Here is a 20,638-nt window from a genome sequence, read left to right as displayed (position 1 = left end):
CGCAGGTTGTTAATGAGTCTTCCTCCAATCCTGATGCCACATTTTTCTTCATAGAACCCAGCTTCTTGTATTACTTGCTCAGCATACAGGTTGAATCCGCCATCTTGAAGGTCTCCAGCACCTTAGCAACTTGTAATCCACCACAGTACAACAAACTGACAGACGAATCATGGGGGGGTGGGAAATTGCCATATTTTCCCTTTAAACAAAATTGGTTATCATTGCTTCCTATCTTGTTATAAAATTTCACTAAGTTGTCAGCAACTTAACAATGTTTCTATTATTCTTGTTAGAATATGAAGACAGTTTCTACCTTCTTTTAAGAGCCCTGGTGATGTAGTATTTAAGGGTCTTGCTGCTAATCGACAGGTTTGAACCCACCATAAGAGAAAGATGTAGCAATTGGTTTCTGTAAAACTTAAAACCCCAAACCAAATACACTGCCATCGAGTCCAATCTGATGCATGGCACCCAGTATATGGTTTCTGAGTCTGCAAAATGCTATGCGAACAAAAACCTCCATCTCTCTCCCACAGAGTGTCTGGTGGGTTTGAACCCTATGGGCCAGTTATACTTTACAGCTGGGTTGCTATGAGTTAGAACTGATTAATTGATGGCAGTGACTTTTGTTTTGGGCTTTTTTACTTTCATTTGATCATGTTGTTGTTGTTGTTATGTGCCGTGGAGTCGATTCCAACTCATAGCAACCCTGTACAGGGTCTACGAGGCTGTAAATCTTTATGGAAGCAGAAGGCCTCATCTTTTTCCTATGGAACAGCTGGTAGTTTCGAACTGCTGACCTTGCTGTTCGCAGCCCGATTCGTAACCACTAGGCTACCATAGTTGATATTAAATCGTCTTCTCTATGCAATGATCTTATTTCTGCTTAAGTCTCCTTTTTAATATCTTCTCTATTTCGTATGAATAGCAATGTTGTTGCTAGGTGCTGTGCAGTCAGCTCCTTATGTACAACAGAATGAAACACTGCCCAGTCCGGTGCCAACCTCACAATCCTTGCTACACTTGAGGCCATTGCTGCTGCCACTGTGTCAATCCATCACATTGGGGTCTTCCTCTTTTTTGCTGAATAGCACAAAGTTTTCTATGAATAGCAATAGTTTTCTCTATTAGATCTAACGTTATCTAGGTACCTGGAAAAGTACTTACATTTGAAGCCACAAGGTTATTAGCAGCCTCTTGAGACCTCATTACTATCTCCTTTACCATCTTGACTTCCATTCCCTCTTAACACAGTTTGAACTCCACTTTTCCTGTGTGTGAAACTTGATCTCTTAGTATAGGAGTGAAGTTTTACTTTCATTCTATCATAGTTGATACTACACCATCTTCTCCAAGCAGTGACCCTATTCTTGCTTAAGTCTCCTTTTCTTCACAGGAGAAATTTGAAAAAAGGCAATGACTGCATTTTCCTGATCATTACTCTTACCTTTTGGTTTTAAGTATACCTTGAGAAGTGAGCATTAAACTTTGAAGGAAGACAACTAAAGTGGAATCCATTTCAAGTGGCCTTTGCAATATAGTTGGGGATTGGAAACATCTGTCTCTCAGTCTGGTATTAGCAGTTGGTGCTTGAGGCCAGAAGGAGGAGGGGTTCCTCTCATCATGGACTTGGAACAGAAGGGAGAAGACGACTCCCTGCTGGGCTGGGAGCTGTCAGACCTGTGTTCTCTAAGCACACCCCTAGCATGCAATATTGATGGGCACCATTCTTGGAGGAGGGATAGCAAGGAAAGGAGGGAGGAAGGAGGAGCACTGGGTGTCAAAAGAATTTATTAACCCAGTGAGGTGCAAGAATGTAATGAATAGAGAAGTGGTGAAACAGAATTCATAACGGGATGAAAAACAAAGAAGAAATAATGATAAGAATCTTATGTGTTTTCAAGATGAAGGAAGTAGCATTGAAATTGGAAATTTTTTTGAGAATACACGAAAGGCATGACTTATGGAAAGTAAGATTTAACTATGTGAAACCAAATGTCATAGTGTCTAAATTCACATATCCTTTATTTATAGAAAGGAAGGATATTAAAATACAGAAAGTCAAGTAGTAGGAAATAAGCATACAAGTCTGATTCATGTTGTTTTGCAGAGAAGGGCTTCACTCTTATATGCCACATATGTTATCTAAGCTATTCAAGCAAACATTCGGCAAATATTAATTGCAGATGATATGGAAATGAACACACAGCAAAAATTAGCAGCAGAAGCAGCAATTAAATAGAAAATCAGCAATGTGCAAGGATTAAATTTTAACAGGCTTTTAATCCCCAAAAGGATAACATTGCAGTAAATCCTGAATGAGCTCTACAGCTTCTAGGATGAAAGCTTACAGAGAGGAGTTTTAGTTTTATGTCAAAGATATTTTTTCTTACTGTCACTTGCTATTATTAGTGAGGAGAGCCCCGTTAAAAAGTGCAAAATTTGCAAAAAGCTTTCATATAAGCAGTTCCATTTGCTCCTACAGCACACCTGTGAGGTAGTTAGGGTAAATATTGTATTACGTCTCTTTCCAGATGAGGGAATTGAAATCTAGAGATGTTAACACATTTGCCCACAGACACAAAGCTAATCATTGGCAAAGTTGCATTTCATACTTGAGTCATTTTGTTTCTTTCACACATGGTGTATTTTGAGTTGCTTATATGGGCTTGTTGTTGTTAAGTACCAATGGAGTCGGTTCTGACTCATAGTGACCCTGCACAGGATTTCCGAGGTTGTAAATCTTTATGGGAGCAGAACACCTCATCTTTCTTACATGGGCTTAGGGGCTTGATAAATGTTTTTTCCATATTCTACAAAAACTAAACAAAAATAAAAAAACCAAACAAACCCATAGCCATGGAGTTGATTTGACTCATAATGACCCTACAGGACAGACCAGAAATGCCCTAGGATTTCTGAGACTGTAACTCTCTAAGAGAGCAGTCAACTTCTTATATCTCCTGCAGAGTGATCTGTTTTCTAGAGCAGGCTCAAAACTCCTGCTTGAGGAGAATCTGTCTCCATCCATTTCTCTGTGAGACGAGATGCCTTCTAATAATTCACATGTCTTTTGTCAGGTCCCACAGGATGACCATTCCACTCTAGGCTCAGCTGCCTTTTAAAGCGTACAGCTTCACACATAACTGGCAACCTGAAATACTTACACTCTAGGTTTCTGACAGGGAAAATCTAACTCACTGGTTATCAAAAGCTCAATTGAGTGAAAACAATCTTTACAGGAGTCATTCTAAAGAATATGCCACCATTTCTCATGACAGGTCAAAATCTATAGCTGGCTTAAGCTAGACCAGCTAAGCGTTGTCCCTGGAATGAATTACTGAGTCCTTGGGAATTATTTCACTAGATTTGGTCTTTCATTACCTTGGACCTTATAACCATCTACTTAGATTGCAGGACACTAATAGAAGCAGCTCTTTCTGTTTTCATTTTAAGGATGCTATTCATTACACTAACAAGATGTATTTGTTGAAATGAATCATAGGAGAATCATTTGAGCTTCTTCTGTATATAAATTTTCTTCATGAACACATGGATTTTGTAATTTACCATGGTCCTCTCTTAAAAGTTTTGTAGTAGGAAATTCATGACCTGTTATAGGAAATATTCTGGGGATTATATCAAATAGTTTGTATTACAGCTGTTCATCTGACCTTATTTTATATTTTCCAGTGTTATTTTCCTCATTTTCTCACCTTTCATATTGACTTATTTTAAATAATTTGCTCCTAATGAAGGGATTTTAATATTAGATTATTTCTTATATAAGTAGGATTCCAATAAATAAATGCTGTAGAAAACAGTGAGAGAATAAGATTTAAATATATCAGGACTCCCTCTCCTTCCTATACTTTTAGTTATTTTATAGCTATTCTGACAAACTGAGGAACTGGGGACTCATGAATGAGAGAAAGAAACTACCTACTGTCAAATTCTATGTTACAAAGTTCCACACAATGACAAGTTAAAATAAATGAAAACAGTTTCTTTTAAGAATTGTTCTTGTTGCTAAGTGCCGTGGAGTCGGTTCTGACTCATAGTGACCCTGTACAGCGTTTCCGAGGTTGTAAATGTTTACGGGAGCAGAAAGCCTCATCTTTCTACCGCGGAACAGCTGGTAGTTTCTAACTGCTGACCTTGTGGTTCACAGCCCAATTCGTAACCACTATGCTACCAGAGCTCCTTCTTCTAAGAATACTGCAGAAATCCCCTCTACTCTATCATAGGACTCCTGGTGTGGCACTATAGGATCAGCACTGGATGTGGAACCACACGGTCAGCAGTCAAACCCACCTCAGAAATCCTGTACGGAGTGGCTATGAGCCAGAACTGACTCAGTGGCACTGAACAACAATAAAAACTCTATCATAATTACTTCTAAGTCCTGTTCACTTTGTGTCATCTGCATATTACAGGTTGTTAATGAGACTAATGCTGATTTCTTCTTCAAACTGCAAAGTACAGATGATACAATCTTGGTTTCTCAAAGCAAAGAGACCTTGAAGCACTTATTACTGAAGACCCAATAATACAATCTTCAGTATGGATTATACCTCAGTTTAAATAAAGCAAAACTCCTCACCACTGGATCATTAAGCAACATCGTTTTTTTTTTTTTGTTTTTTTTTTACGTTTTTATTGTGAATTATATGTTAGTTTACATGGGTGAACATTATTTTTACATTCATCCTATGGTATTTTGTTTCACTGCAATGATCACAATCCCCTGCAAGCATCAGCAAACAACCAAAGGATACACCCCACACACTTGCCCCCTAGCCGCCAGCCTATAGCCCTTCTCCCTCCCTGAGTCCAGAGTCCCCAGCCACTCCTTCTCTCCATGTCATCTTCTCTGCCTCCATCCCTAGGACAGGGTCTTGCACATCACTTTTCTCCCTTGATGTTTCCAGGGATCTCTGCTCCTGGATTGCAAAATCAGCCACTCCCCTCCTTTTGTTACCAAGCATTTACATTTACCTTTCCAACACTCACTGTCAGACCTGATAGCAATCATTCCCTATTGAAACACAGGAGTCCTTTCCCCCTCACCTTTTATCAACCCCATCCAGACAGGTTGGAAACAATTCAGTGGATATTCTACATTTCCCTGTATCCTGTGGAGCTAGGGTCCCTATTGAAAGCTTGTAAGCCAGTCACTTCTTGCCTTTGTAGTCCATACATTTTGGGTAGCCAATGTCTAAGCTCCCCATTCCTGTCAACCCTGTGTACCAAGGGGATGGGGATGATCCTTAATGTAGAGATTTGTCCGCTCCTTTGTCATACTAAATCCACAAGCATAGGTCAAATTCATCCACTTGTATTGAGTTTCTCTTCTGTTTTGTTTTGTTTTGTTCCCTTTCTTCCTTCCTCTAGTCATGTCTGATCCTCCAGCCACTGATGCCAGGTCAAATGGGTACTATCTGCAAGTGTGGGTGTTCTTGTGCATCTCCCCTCACTTCATATCAGCTGGATGCTTTACACTCTGCTCTAATCCTCTGGGGCCATGTCCCTGCCCCTGGGTCCAGGAGTCCCAGGTCTCATCATACTGCTGGTTAACCAGGTCTCAATCCAGGTTAATAGGAGTCTATTGAATGTGCTTGGACTTAGCTCACAACTTCATTGCTGTTTTTCCTCCACTTCCTCTTATTGGTGACCAATGTGGTCAGCAGCAGGACCACATGTCTGCTAGTGTATTCCAACTGAGTTTCAGTCTTGGAAGGGGTTTTCCTTGAGGGGACCTGACCACTTGCCTTGATGGCTCCCTGAGGAACAACTTGCTCATTCTTGTAGTAGTCAATTGGACTGCTGTTATTGTTTTTGATTTTTATCCTGCTGGTCAAGCCGTCGAGGATTTCATCTCACTTGGGTCCATAATCAATGTCCATGAAAGCACAAGTCAAGAAACCAAATGACATGCTGCACTGAGCAAACTTCTACAAAAGATATTCATTAGTGTAAAAAAGCAAAGACATCACTTTGAGGACTAACATGTGCCTGACCCAAGCCATTATATTTTCAATCATCTTATATCCATACATACTAGACAGTGGGTTTTCTAGTACATATATACATATATATGGAGTTCTGGTAGCATAATGGTTACGAATTGGGCTGTGAACCACAAGGTCATCAGTTCAGAACTACCAGTTGTTCCGTGGGAGAAAGAAGAGGTGTTCTGCTCCCATAAAGATTTACAACCTCAGAAACCCTGTAGAGGGTTATTCTGAATCGGAACCAACTCCACAGCACACAGACAATATGCATATATACTAGACAGTGGATAAGGAAGGCCAGAGAAGAACTGATGCCTTTGAATTATGATCTTGATGAAGAATATTGCATACACTATAGACAGTGAGAAGAATGAATTAATCTGTATTGGAGGAAGTACAGCCAGAATATTCCTTAAACGTGATGATGGCAACACTGCCTCGTGTACTTTGAACATGTTATCAGGGAATAACCAGTCATTGGAGGACATTATGCTTGGCAAAAGAGAGGGTCAGTGAAAAAAGTAAGACCCTCAACAAGATGGATTGATACAGTGGCTGCAACAGTGGGTTAAAACATGGGACCAATAGTGTGGACGGTGGAGGAGCATTAAAAATTTCATTCTCTTATACACAGGATCACTATGAGTCAGAATTGACTCAACAGCACCTAACCACAAGAACTTAATCATGTTACTTTATTACTTATTTTCAATAAACATATATACTAATTTTAGCAACCTCACCAGTAACTCATCACTTGAAACCTTTATAGTGGGATTTCACCACTATCACTATCAACAAAATATCTTAAAGACCACTAATATTTTCCTGTTAATAAGATCAATGATGTGTTTTCTTGTTCTTCCTCTTTCTTTACATTTTAAGAATAACTCTAACTGACAACTACCTCGTCCATGTTAAAATTCTTTTAACTTTGATTTCTGGGATTTTCCCCCCCATTTTTTCCCTTTCCATTCATTCACTCTTTCATTTAAAAAAATCCATTGAGCATACACTATATCATAAACACTGTACTAGGTATAAATTCTTTATTTACATAATTTATTCTCATTGGCTGCTGTGGAATTAAACATTGCCTTGTTTTGTGCCATTCCCATAATCAACTGCAAATCAGACCTTTGTAACCCATTCATTAGATTTTAGTAGCAGATTATCAGATATCCCTCCTCTATCTTAATCTGGAGGCTCTGCTGACACTTGTTCAATATCATAACAACATGCAAGCTTCCATTAAGAGAGATGTGTGGGCTGTGAATGAAGGCTGTGGCATTGACCAGGAATCAAACCCAGGTTTCCTGTATATTGTTGTTGTTATGTTCCGTGGAATCTGTTCCGACTCATAGCGACCTGTATGAAAGGAGATAATTCTACCACCGAACCACCAATGACCTCAATGTATCCTTATATGTTTTCTATTTATTTTCTTTCATCACACCAGAACCTCATTTAGGAATGTTTCCCAAGGTTCTTCCATCAACTCTCTTTGCCTGAGCATTTTCTCCTTCAGAAATTCCACTTACTTCCATCACTTTACATCTGCATCTTTAGCACAAGGCTCACATACCCATTTGCATATGCTATAGTGAATCAAACATCAACTTTTTCATACTTTTTTTTTTTAATCCATATTCAGTTACCATATATAATAGCTTTCAATACTCACCACTAATTTAACCCTAATTCTGAATTTGTCTTTTTCTTACTCAGACTTCTGACCTCTTTTGGTGCTTTCACTTTCTTATAGTGTCCAAAGCTTGAGTCCTGAATCTATTCATTCCCCACCACTTCTTTGAAGAACTTTTAGTTCACTTAAAAATAACTTTTCCTCTAAAGTATATTTTCCCCTTTCTAACCTCATAGACACAAGCCTTGCTCATTCCCTTTCTCCTCACACCTAAATTATTGAAATAGCCCAACTAGTCAACAAACCTTCACGCACTGTCACACATCAATCTTTAAAACCTGCTGTGATTACTCGACTGTTCAGAAACTTCTGTGACTCCCTCTAATTTACAACAACAAATACAAAATTATAATAAATGAATTGAAAAGTTCTACTCATTGTTCTATTAGCCATTTTTAAGTTGATATTTTGCCCTTTTGAGAAAACTGCTAATACAGAACACCGAGGGAAAGGAAAATTAACTATTATATCTTTCATTCAAATTGCTTTTTAAGACGAACTGGCAAAAGAGTCAGAGTCAGACTCACTGTTTTTAAACTGCTATTAGAAAGAAACAAGGTAAAAAATGGCTCATGTTTGTGTTATTCATCATGGAACCGGGCAAACAGAAGCGTTGTAGCCTCTCTAGAGATCTGTAAACAGGAGAGGCAGAAGTCATGATCATAGCCTTCCAACTCTGTGCCATGTTTGGTAAGAAACAACCAGTCCCATCTCTGTGGCTCATTTAGAATGCCCATCTATGATTCAGTGCTCTTCTCTTAGGAATTTGACAAAGGAAGAGCACTTGTCATTTTCACTAGGCCATATGTAATTAAGTTCACGCCTCTCTTCAGACAATTCAATAGCAACAGATGACCAGCTGGATACCAGCCAGCTGGAAACACCCAGTTTGAGCTGAAATAAAGGACTTAGAGAGAAAGACAACTCAGAAGTATGATCAGAATTTTTCCTGTAAATGCCTTGAAGTAGTATTCACTGCTGATGTTCTGAAAGTATCTTCTTCCAAAAATCTAACTTACATCATTTGAGGACAGACCAATTTGAGTGACCAGTAGAAGCTATGTTCTAGCAAGCACTATAGTAAGAAAGCAGATACTAAGTTTGTAGTAGTATTCAGGAAGCAGGATGGCATGTTAGAAAGAACTTTGTGGTCAAATGAGCGTAGATTTGAATTTTGTCTTCTTTAGTTATTAAATATGAAATTATGGGTATATTACTTAATTTCTCCAGGCCATAGTATGCTCATCTTTAAAGTGGAGCTCATGAAAATTTTCAGAGTTGTGTTAAGGATTAAATGAAATTAAAAATATGCTGTTTAGATGATAGTAACTTCCGGTATTATGGTATTTTTTTATAGCCTATAAGTGTTATAAAAATTATATGCTATAAAATATTATGTTTTCACAATATAAAATATTGTCTTTTATAATAAAACCATATCTAATTCACAAAATAGAATTAATAGAGAGGACTTTGGTCATTATAGTAGACAGTTATCTTGCATTTGTGTCTGGCTTCATGGGTTCTTGTGCATATTATTCTTTGAAATCCTAAAATTGCTCTAGCTTCATTTTGAAGTACAGAACTTCTTTGATGTACACCAAATTCAAGAGAATAATGCCTTCTTCACCTAACTTTAGGTGGTAAGCATATCAAGGAGTGATTTCTAGTTTCTTTTTCTTTAGAATCAATGGCAGAGGAACCTAAATGTAGAACCATCTAGCTCTTTTCTGTTTTTCCCTTTCCTTCATCTAAAATGTACAGTTGTCTGGGTTAGGTGTTATTTAAACAACAGGAAGGTAAACCATATGAGGCAAGTGAGTTTACACATTTCAGCTTCAACACTCCCCTGCAGCATCCCCTTTAAGGCTTGATTTTCTTTCAGTTTAAGATAATGGGAATCAGACAGAAATGAAGAGACTATGAGCACCTCACTGTATCTCAGTATAAAGCACATGTCAGCATGAACCAATACCTATTTCTGTTTAAATAAAATGTCCATGTTGGCAAAGACCTTGAGGAATAGATGTACTTAATGCTAACCTTGACTCTATACAAGACAAAAAAATAGAAATCAAAGGGATCTCAGTTTGCTAATCTTCATTTCTCCTGCTACAAAGGAGTGAGTTCTGATGGTCTGGGAATGTTGCTTTGCATGAAGAATGAAAAAAAAAGAAGAATATTTGATGTGAATAAATACAAGTCTTTTTGTGATTTTCTGTTGTTCAAATTTAAGGCATGCATAAAGCCCAAGGAATTTTCTTATTTTCTCAGAAACGCTAGTGTTTGTGCAGGTGAAAGTACAAATTCAAGGAAAAAAATGTTCTGGGTCATACAGATTATAAATACTAATATCTCCATTTATGAGCAGAATAGAAAGAGCTTTTATGTGACAGAAGAGCAAAACTAAAAATGGATTTTTTTTTCCCCCTGAGAAGCGGAGAGGAAGAGGAAAGGTATAATGCATTATAATGATAACCTAATTCTACTTTTGTCACTCATGCTTTGTATTCAGAGCTCAGTGCTGAAGAGCCCCAATGCCTTTCCCCTTGGGAAAGACAATGATAATTGCATACAAGGATCTCCCTTTCCAAAACATCTTTTATTTTAAGATCCCAGCGTACTTCAGAAACATTAATCAATCAGGCCTGAAAGCTTTATTTAAAACATGAACTTTATATGGGAACTAATCAAAACCATGTAAGATTTGTTAAAGGCCGACCTGAAAATTGAATTTAGGACTTCAAAACGATTTGTCTTTAAAAAAAATAAAAAACAGCATCTTTAGAAGAATGACACATTCAAAACTGTCTTTCAATGACATCTTGTTTTAATTTACCCTATATGTAGTGGTTACGAATTGGGCTGCGAACCACAAGGTCAGCAGTTCGAAACTACCAGCTGTTCCCCAGAAGAAAGATGAGGCTTTCTGCTCCTGTAAAGATTTACAGCCTCAGAAACCCTCTGCAGGGTCACTATGAGTCGGAACCGACTGCACGGCACATAACAACAACAACAACAACATACCCATTTTAAGGAGTTCTGGTAGCACAGTGGTTACAAGTTGGGCTGTTAACCTCAAGGTCAGCAGTTCAAAACTACCAGCTGCTCCGTGGGAGAAAGATGAGGCTTTCTGCTCCCGTACAGATTTACAGCCTCGGAAACCCTATACAGGGTCGCTATGAGTCAGAACCGACTCCGCACACCACCACCATACTCATTTTGGAGTCCTGTTATGGTGTTGTGGGTTAATCCGCTGGAATACAAAGTCGGTTTGAATTGCAAGGTCAACTGTTCAAGTTCACCAGTTGCTCTTTGGAAACCCAATACAGGGTTGCTATGAGTCGGAACCGACTCAACAGCACTTAATAACAACAACATACCCATTTTGAAAGGAGCTCTGGTAGCATAGTGGTTTATGAGTTGGGATGCTAATACTCAAGGTCAGCAGTTCCAAACTACCAGCAAGTGGTTCCACTGGAGCAAGATGAGGCTTTCTGCCACAGTAAAGATTTACAGCCTCAGAAACCCTATACAGGGTCACTGTGAGTCAGAACCGACTCCATGGCACACAATCACCACCACCATACTCATTTTGAAGGAATCCTGGTGTGGCACTGTGGGTTAATGTACTAGACTGCAAAGTCAGTTTGAGGCACAAGGGTGGTGGTTCAAGCTCATCAACTGCTTCCTGGAAGCCCTGTTTACAGGGTCTCTATAGGTCGGAACCGACTCCACAAATCCATTTTGGAAGTTGCAAAAGTCGCATTTCTACATGGCAAAATGGGTAAGCACTAGCCTTCTAATGGAAAACTTGTTAGAAGAAGCAGTTTGATAACAGAAGAGTGCCACTAAAAGAAAGAATTTGTGAGTAAGAAGAAAGTGCTAGGCTAAGTGGAGATAGATAGCAGGCCAGGGGTAAGAGGTTGTCCAACTCTTAAACGGTAGCTGACTGGATTCCTGAGTCAGGCCACAGGAAGCTAATGTCCCTATGTCTGTCCATGTGTCTTTATGGACAATCACACTTCTGGCCATTTTTCAGCTATTGTAAATACATGTCTATTTGAGAAACGATGTTTACACTTCCATCCATACTTCAGTTCTGCAAAAGTACTTGGAGCATCAAATATAAAGAAAAGCAAAAGTTGACCTTTTCCAGATCTAGGATCTGTAAATGTATGGCTGAAACAGGGTATTTGCATTAAAAACGTGTTGTTTTTGTTATTTTTATGTACAATTTTCCTCCACATTAGACATTCATAAAGTCACATGCAACAAAGTGTAATTACCTCATATTCTCTTTCCTGTGTACGGTCACATACATTTCATAGACTCTCCCTTGGGGAATGGCCCCAGCAGGAATCAGCAAGCTTACTCCTGAATAGAAAGAGAGGTAAGCAGTCACACAAGAACTATGAATCAAACAGAAAACTTCTATTGAATGCCTATGCAGTGAAGACAAGGGCATGAGGAGATTTTGTGGCCATCTGGCCAACAGCCTACTTCTTTTTCTCCAAAGACATGTCAGTATTCATAGTTGCCTTGCTTTTCCTCTTTATTGGTTTTCTTTGTTACCACAGATCCCTCTGAACTGTTAAGGAACTACTTGCAGGAATGATGTAATTTTTGAGACTTGTTTTTATTTAAAGAATAGACAGATGGTTTCACTGTTGTCTTTCTTGTAAAACAAGGGGAAACCAACAACTGCTCTGAAAAATTTCAAGCAGCTGTAATAATGGATCTTCCTAATTAAAAAATAAAAACAAAACAAAACAAAAAGCACAAGATCCAAAGTTAGAGAAAGGCTAACTTTAACAATCTCATTATTTACTATTGTGGAAATATCTGCTTTTCATTAGTGTTTATTCCATTACAGAACAATAATTGGTGAAGGAAACTATTTCATCATACATATAACTCTGGAAAGTGAACAATAACTGCTACTTTTATTCATCACAGGTCTACCCGTTTCCACATAGTTGCTCACTGAAACCTCCTTAAGATTATGGAATTGAACTATATTCTAAAGCAGCTGTGCCTATAACAGCAATTCTCAAACTTGAGTTAGCACCAGAATCACTTGGAGGACTTGTTAAAGCATAGATTATTGAACACTGCTTCCAGAGTTTCTGATTCAGAAGCCTCAGAATGGGGATAGAGAATTTTATTTCTCTACAAGTTGCCAAGCTATACCAATGATGGTGGATCAGGACCACAGTATAAAACCACCAGCCTACACCACTGCAGCATTGTCAGGAAGAGTGATGAAGGGTGGGCACAATTCTGAAGATGTTGCGCTCCATCATTTTACTTCAATTAAGTTCAGTTTAATTCAGTTCAATCAAAAAATACAGTGCACGGTTTCTCAGTCTAGCACAGGTTTTGGCAGTGTTTAAAATATAATAAATAAAAATTGCATTCCAGACTTTGAGTAGTTTATGATTTAACTAAGGCACCCTGGTGGCACAGTAGGAGCTATGGTAGCACTGTGAGTTAGGTGTTGGGCTGTTAACCCCAAAGTCAGTGATTCAAACCCATTATCTTCTCAGTGGGAAAAAGAAGAGGCTCTCTGCTTCTGTAAAGATTTACTGTCTCAGAAATCCTATACAGGGTTGCTATCTTGACGGCAGTGGGCTGGGTTTGGTTTTTGGTGGTATAGTAAGTTAAGCATTGGGCTGCCAACTGAAAGGTTGTTGGTTCGAACCCACATTAGGCATTTTATGTTTGCTTAATTTAATTAGCAAGCAAACAATATGCCACAAACAATATGGACAATAAAGAAATTTGTCTGGCCATGTTGTAAAGTCTCAAGAATAAAGAACAGAAGGTTAATAGGGGAGTAGTTATTCAATGGCCTTTGCAGAGCTGGATGAAAATGTTGAGTCATTGCATTCTTGACAAGGAAAGTAATGTTAGAGCAGCTGTGTCCAGGGAAGTGTAACTTACTACTTATCAACAGGATGGTGGTAAAGGGGGAAGCATAGAAGAAAGAAGATCACACAAGACTGCAAAGTCTTAGTATTTTCATTTTAAAAAATGGGACAATGAAATGAGAATTATGTATGAGATTATGTATGAAAAATAACACAAAAAAGGCCTGACATATATTAGGTAACTATTGCTAATCTATTAAAGAAAATAATTATGCAAACCATTATTGCATTGTTGTTGTTGTTGTGAAGAGCCATTGAGTCAGTTCCGACCTGTAAAATCTTTCCGAGGAGCAGCTGGTGAGCTTGAACTGCCGACCTTGCTGTTCAAATGGCTTTACAGTCTGGCACATTAACCCACAGCACCACACCAGGACTGCATAGTATATATTTTTTACCTGCTGCCATCGAGTTGATTCAGACTCACAGTGATCCAGTAAAACTGAGTAGAATAGCTTATAAGGTTTCTGATCATCTTTACAGAAGCTGACTGCCTCTATTGTGGAGTAACTAGTGGGTTTGAAAGGCTGACCTTTCAGTTAGCCTCCTAATGTATAACCCCCTGTGCCACGTGAGCTCCATGTAGGATACAGTAAGTATTTTAAATACATTGATTACCTCCTTTCCACTTGAAAGTCTTATAATTCCCATATGAAAGAATACCAGACATAGAAATACGAAAATGTAGATAGTTCTGATAAATGTGAACAAAATTGTCTTGAGAACTACTATAATATTCAAACAATGAAAGAACAGTATAATATGTTTTGATCCATGCATTTGATGGACTGCTGTAAAGAAATTTAAAATCATGATTTCAAACATGCAATAGCATGAGAATCAATGAGAAAAAGAAAAACATTTTATAAAAATATGATCTCATCTTGGTAAACATGTACATAAACAGGAAAATCGTATTCTCTTACATTTCAATTTTAGTACAAGATACTTTTATCTATCTGTCAAGATGTTGAAATGGAAGACTGAATAAGAGGAAAGAAATAAAAGTCTGCAGACCAATTGGTCTGAGTATTAACAGAGCCAACTGATTCTGACTCATGGAAAGTCCTTGTCAGAGAAGCGTTGGCTATAGGGTTCTCAATGGCTGTGACCTTTCAGAAGCGGATTGCCAAGACTTTCTTCTGAGGGATCTGTGGGTGGATGTGAATTGTCAAACTTTTATTTAGTAGCCAACCATGTGGCCATTTACATTACTAAGGGACTCCGTGTATTATTGGACTGTGCATATATTTTTTCTTACATAAAATTTTGTGTTGTTCTTGTTAAGTGCCAGTGAGTCAATTCCAACCCCTAATGACCCTGTATAGTGTTTCCAAGGAACACTGGTTAGTTTGAACCACCAACCTTGCAGTTCAAATGACTTTGCAGTCTGATGCATTAGCCCACAGCGCCACACCAGGACTCCATGCATACGACTTTAGGTTAATTGAATTGCTCCTGGTGACTGCATTTGTAAAATACAGTTGTGTCCCAAAATGTCATGGTAACTGTGCAGAGGATGCCATCAATCCTCTTATGATTGATGATTCCAAATTCATTACTGGTACTGATTAATGAATGGCAACCTTTATCAAAAACGACCACACATTCCATCATTTAACAACTTTCTGAGAATACTCTAGATGCATATAGAACACTGAAAACAAAATAGTGGCATGTTGTTGTTGTTCAGTGCCGTCAAATTAGTCTGACTCATAGTGACCCTGTATAGGGTTTTCAAGGAGCAGTTCATGCTTTAGAACCACTGACCTGTGGTTAGCAGTTCAGTGCTTATCCTACAGCACCACTAGATGGGAGGACATAAAATGATATTCTGACTCTACATAGTAGAGGTGAGATGGAGCAACTTATTCATCTCTTGAAGATGAAGTCTATGTAATGAAGAGTAAAGTTAGTAAGTGGAGCTTTGCTGCCTATTGAAATGCCTCTGATCATCCTAAAATTAGTATTCCAATATATTGCTTTCTGTAGTAAACTAGAACTGAACCAAATGATATGTTTTCTAATGAATTTGTGCCTTTAAAGTATGAAGAGAGCAGAAAGGCTTCTTCTTGATGTAGCCTTCTGCAGTTGTATTGAAAAGAAGGTCAGTGGCAGTTGTAAATTACACCTCAGCAGAAAGTTGTAACCGTAGTATTTCTGAGGAAATGTTTTCCAAATTTGGTTGGGGAAGAGAAACAGTTTTGTTGATTTTTGTCTAAAGTAATGCTTGGTTTATGTTGAAAGTTGATTTGGGTTACATAGTCTACATCTAATTTTTAACCTAATGAAAACAACAACAACATGTTTTGGATCAAACACATGTTTTCAAGTTCTCGCTTTGCAATTTAGACCATTAGGAATTACCTGAATTGGGAACAATAAGATGTCCCCCGAGGGAATTGAAAGTGCCAAAAGCGGTACAGGATGGATCAGTCTGCCTTGCTAGACTCTGATTCTTCAGATTGAGGGCTTCGTTCTCCAACAAGGACTGGGTCATCTGAGGAGACAGCTTGGATGTAAATTCAGACAGGTCATCCTGCGGGGTGACAGCTCCTGAGGTGTTGTACACTTTGATTTTCAGGTTAGGAAGCGGATCCAGAATTGGAGAGTTGGTCATTGGGATTTTATCAGAGACATCATGCAAGGCATAGACAGGTCCTCTGTACATAGCTGCAGCAGAAGTGAGGTCCGGGGGTACTGCCAGGAGATCTGAGTCAGGAAGATAAAGGAATTGCATTTGGATTCTCCACTTAGGAAATCTACATTGGTCACATTTTTTTAGCCCAAAGCATGGCAACTCAGCTAATATTGGAGATGTATGTATGGTCTTGAACTTTCTGTTGAATATGAGAGTTAGATACCTATGACCCATTTTACTGTTGGCTACAAAGTAGTAGCCACGTTCATTCTATGTTTTGCCTTCAAGTCTACTCATTACTCAAAAGGTATTTGGGTATTTCAACAGAAAGAATTCATAGACAATGAGCTTCATTGGTGACTAGTGGTAAGAATCTCCCTCCTCTATACTAAATTTGTTGTGTAAGCTACTATATTCAGCACAAGACACCTTGGCAAATGGGAAAAAAAGGAGAGGATCCAAGATAACAACCAGTCAATCAAAATCAGTGTATTCTTTTCAAATAGAAAAGAGATCAGATTACAAAATAAAACCTGTTAGAAAAAAAAAGATGATTCGTCCATCTTGCTAACTCTAATTTGTTACATAAATGAAATGAATACAATAATGAACAAAATAGACATGAACCCCTGCATCACGGACCTTACATTCTAGTTGAGATATTGTTGTCAAGTGCCGTCGAGTCAGTTCCGACCCCTAGTGACCCTATACAGGGTTTCCAAGGAGCCACTGGTGAGCTTGAACCACCAACCTTGCAGTTCAAACGGGTTTGCAGTCTGGTGCATTAACCCACAGCGCCACACCAGGACTCTAGTTGAGAATAGATGACCCAAATTTCACTGGCTTTGAAGTATCCCATGGGAGTTGTTTACTCGCATAAGTAACATGATACTAACTAGAATTCTACTGACCTTGTCTTGCTGCCTTGATGTTTACAGGCTGGAAGCCTCCATTGAGTGCTGAAGAGTCAATAATATCAGACTCAAAGTCACGATGATTCTTCCGATACACAAACAGGGCCACAACTACAGAAATAGCCAGGCAAACAATCACTGCTATTACAATGCCAACATAGAGAGCAACATCGTCTGAGTCAGGAGCAGCTAAAGAGAAAGAAAGAAACATTGGGCCAACTGGTTATAGAAATTTCCCAGAGCACATATACGTATTGCTATAATTTTTTTCAGACATTTATTGCCTTTTTTATAGGTTAATTTCAAATCCATTTCAAAAGCTATATAAAACGACTGTGTCCTTTCAGTGGAAAATTATCTCTGATTTCTTTTCCTTTTTCACTCTACATCTATCCACCCACTAATCTATCTTATAATTGGGCAGCATAACAGACCATGTATTACCAGGCATATAAAGAAACCAGAGTGCAATCAATCCCAACTCACAGGGGACAAAAAAGTTACTAATTTCAGGTGGAAAAGTTTGAAAGAGGGTTTTGAATTCTCTGATAGTTCTTGAAAAACATAAACACTGTTAGAAATATCTGGCATGCTCTGAATCTGTATATTTATTGAACCACAGTATTTTCCTAAGTATCATTACAAATCATAAAATTACTTTCCATAACACTCTTCTCACTTTCCCTTTAATCAGTGGAATTGTGTAGCTAAGCAAAACAAATATTGGGAGCAAACACGTTGGATTTAAAAGGTGTGTTTTCAGGAGACCTGGATCTGGGGAACAGAGGTTAAGTTCTCTAAGATCCTGAATTTTGATGCAGATGCAATATTGTCTGTGGGAACCCTGAGATTCTCACGGTCTCCTGTCAGCGATTTACATTGGAGCTACTCATTACTGGAATAAAATATAGCTCTGTGGTGCACTAAGGAAGATAATGGTCTAATTCCATGATTAAAAAGGTCAGACAAGCCCAGAAGGCAATTAAGCATTTGACCAACATAGTGTGCAGTATGTTGGGGGCCTGTTTTTGGAAAGAGTAAGAATAGAATTCCTGTAAGTGTTACATGATACCTTGGTGACAAAGGATATCCTTTGATCCAACAGGAAAAGGTAATGGAAGATGATAATTAAAACAAAACAAAGATAAACAAAATGAAACCTTTCCCAAACTCTATTGGAAACCTGAGCTTTAGCTTTCCTTGACTCAAAAACAATGATGTGTTCAGTTAACTGAAATTTCTCCACTCACTGCAAAAGAGGTGATTAAACTGGTACTTCAGGTTGTCAAGAGCAACTGAAAATTTTATTGGCAATTCTATAAACATATGCATTTGGGGGAGCAAGAATTTTCAGATTTGTGAGGTCCATGGCCCCAAGCAACATGGTGTATATGGTGAAAAACTTATTTAACTTTCAGGTTGACTGATGTGATACAATTAATATTCTCATGTCAGGGTATCTTTGGTAGCCAGGGTTAGAGAATTCCTTATTGGAAATTCATATTCATTTTGTTTGGCATTTTGTGTTTTTCAATGTTATTTTAAGTTTTTATTGTAAATTAAGTGATTGTTTACATAGAAGAGCATTGATTTTACACTCATCCTATTGTATTTCATTTCACTGAAATGATTACAATCCACTCCGGGCATCATCACTCAACAGTATTTGCATCTATTCCCTTTTTTTTTTTTTCTTTTTGAAAAAATTCTGACAAAAACAGTCAGGAATTTGTAATCATTTAAACAACTGAAGGGCACATTCTTCAAGCCTGCCTCCTAGCTGCCAGCACACAGCCTTTCTCTTCAATGAGTCTAAAGTCCTCAGCTGCTCTACCTCTCCAGGTCATCATCTCTGCTTGTATCTCTGGTATCCTTGCTTCTCTGAGCATTTTGTATTTAAATGCAGTATATGTAAAAAGTTGTTTTTTTTTTTTTTTTCATTTTTAAAGCTATTATATTTTCCAAAGTTTCTAAAACATTCACTTTCTCTTCAGTCAAGTTAATTTTGATAGTATTTCTAGAAACCCAGTGACATCTCAAGTACTCTTGGTGATGAGCACACAGATTTCACCTTGGCTGCTGGGTTTTATTTGAGGCTTTGAAGCAGGAATCTAGTGAGAATATTATAGCTAAATCTTAGAGGTTTACTTTAGCAGGACATATTGACTTATTTAAAATTCATGATTTCTAACTCAACAGATCTGGGTTTCTTAATCTTTATTTTTACACATTTGAACCCTACCCTTTATTCATATCAGCATATTTCATGGTATTTTTTGTTAGCTTCTGGGACTCAAACTTTGAATGATAGACCAATAGATTTTAAAGCTAGCAGGGGCTTACAATGACCCTTTCTTCTCTTCAACAGTGAAAATCCAATTTATTTTTCATGTTAGAAGATATTAGCCTCCTATTTTCTGTGTGCACATCTGTGATCCAAAGAAAGGCAAACTTGAACTGGGCAATGGCATTAAATGATTAGTCAGCAACATAAAAACCAAACATCAAACTTACAAGAAAATCCATATTCATTCTGGGTTCTCTGTTCAGTTGAAATGGGATAAATGAAACCTTGAAAAGAAAAAAAAATTGAACAAAAATGGGAACAAAATCAAATGAATGAGGAAAACAAAATGGGAAGCATGAAAAATGTTTTAATTAAAAGAAAAGGAAAAGAAATCTGTGATCATTTACAATTCTGATTCAGTGCAGAATTAGGATTTTGCGTCTCCTGTCTTCTCTGGAGCCTCACTAAGAATTAATAAGCAGGCAGATTGAATTTCAGAGCAAAAACTGGTCTCGAGCCACTAACTTTGGAGTGCTTAAAGTCTTTTCTTTTATTGAGCATAAACTCTAATGGATCTAATTTATTTCAAACATCAAGGGTCATTAGCATATGGAAAATCTTTTTTCCTTATCCATGCCATATGCTGTAATTCCCAGGACATATCCATGAGGCTCTTAAACAGCCCCCCGCCCCTTTCTTTTTAAAATTTAATTGTAACAGCTTGGTCTTGGTCTAACAGAGCTAAAGAAGACCTGTCGTCAGTTGGTCAAAGGTTAAGTACCCATTTACTGAACTGGACTGGGATCACTCCCCTCCACTCCATTTCAAATCCACATTTTGGATTTTCTGTTGTTTCTTATCCCCTTCATTTAATAGGAATCCAATAAGTATTGCCCAGGGAGTGAACAGTTTGTCAATGAAATGGAAACTGGATGCTTTTTATTTGAAATCATTAGAAAATCAATAGGGCCTAGAGGTTATAAGGTTATTTATTTTAGGACTTCAGAGAGATGGTGTAAACTGGAAAAAAGAAAAGCCCCATCTCAACTATTGTTGTTGTTGTTGTTGTTAAGTGCCATCGAGTCGGGTCCGACCCATAGCGACCCTGTACAGGGTTTCCGAGGGTGTAAATCTTTACGGGAGTAGA

At 38.1% G+C, this 20,638-nt stretch overlaps 1 protein-coding gene across 2 annotated transcripts in view; it reads right to left on the bottom strand.

The window, feature by feature from the left end:
- Positions 1 to 20,638, bottom strand: part of UNC5C (unc-5 homolog C (C. elegans)) — a 605,975-nt gene that overhangs the window by 46,381 nt on the left and 538,956 nt on the right. Inside the window, exons 8-11 of one of the 2 annotated variants that reach the window (XM_006874687.1) lie at positions 19,719 to 19,775; positions 17,202 to 17,393; positions 16,017 to 16,361; positions 12,009 to 12,096 (exon numbers count right to left, since the gene is read on the bottom strand). In XM_006874687.1, coding sequence (XP_006874749.1) covers positions 12,009 to 12,096; positions 16,017 to 16,361; positions 17,202 to 17,393; positions 19,719 to 19,775 — 682 coding nt within the window. The remainder of the gene's footprint in view (positions 1 to 12,008; positions 12,097 to 16,016; positions 16,362 to 17,201; positions 17,394 to 19,718; positions 19,776 to 20,638) is intronic. The other variant, XM_006874688.1, reaches the window with a different exon arrangement.

This window comes from Chrysochloris asiatica, unplaced genomic scaffold, assembly GCF_000296735.1.
Source record: "Chrysochloris asiatica unplaced genomic scaffold, ChrAsi1.0 scaffold00294, whole genome shotgun sequence".
Lineage (NCBI taxonomy): Eukaryota > Metazoa > Chordata > Mammalia > Afrosoricida > Chrysochloridae > Chrysochloris > Chrysochloris asiatica.
Note: the sequence above shows the minus strand (reverse complement) of the source record. Positions and strands in the feature narration are given on the sequence as shown.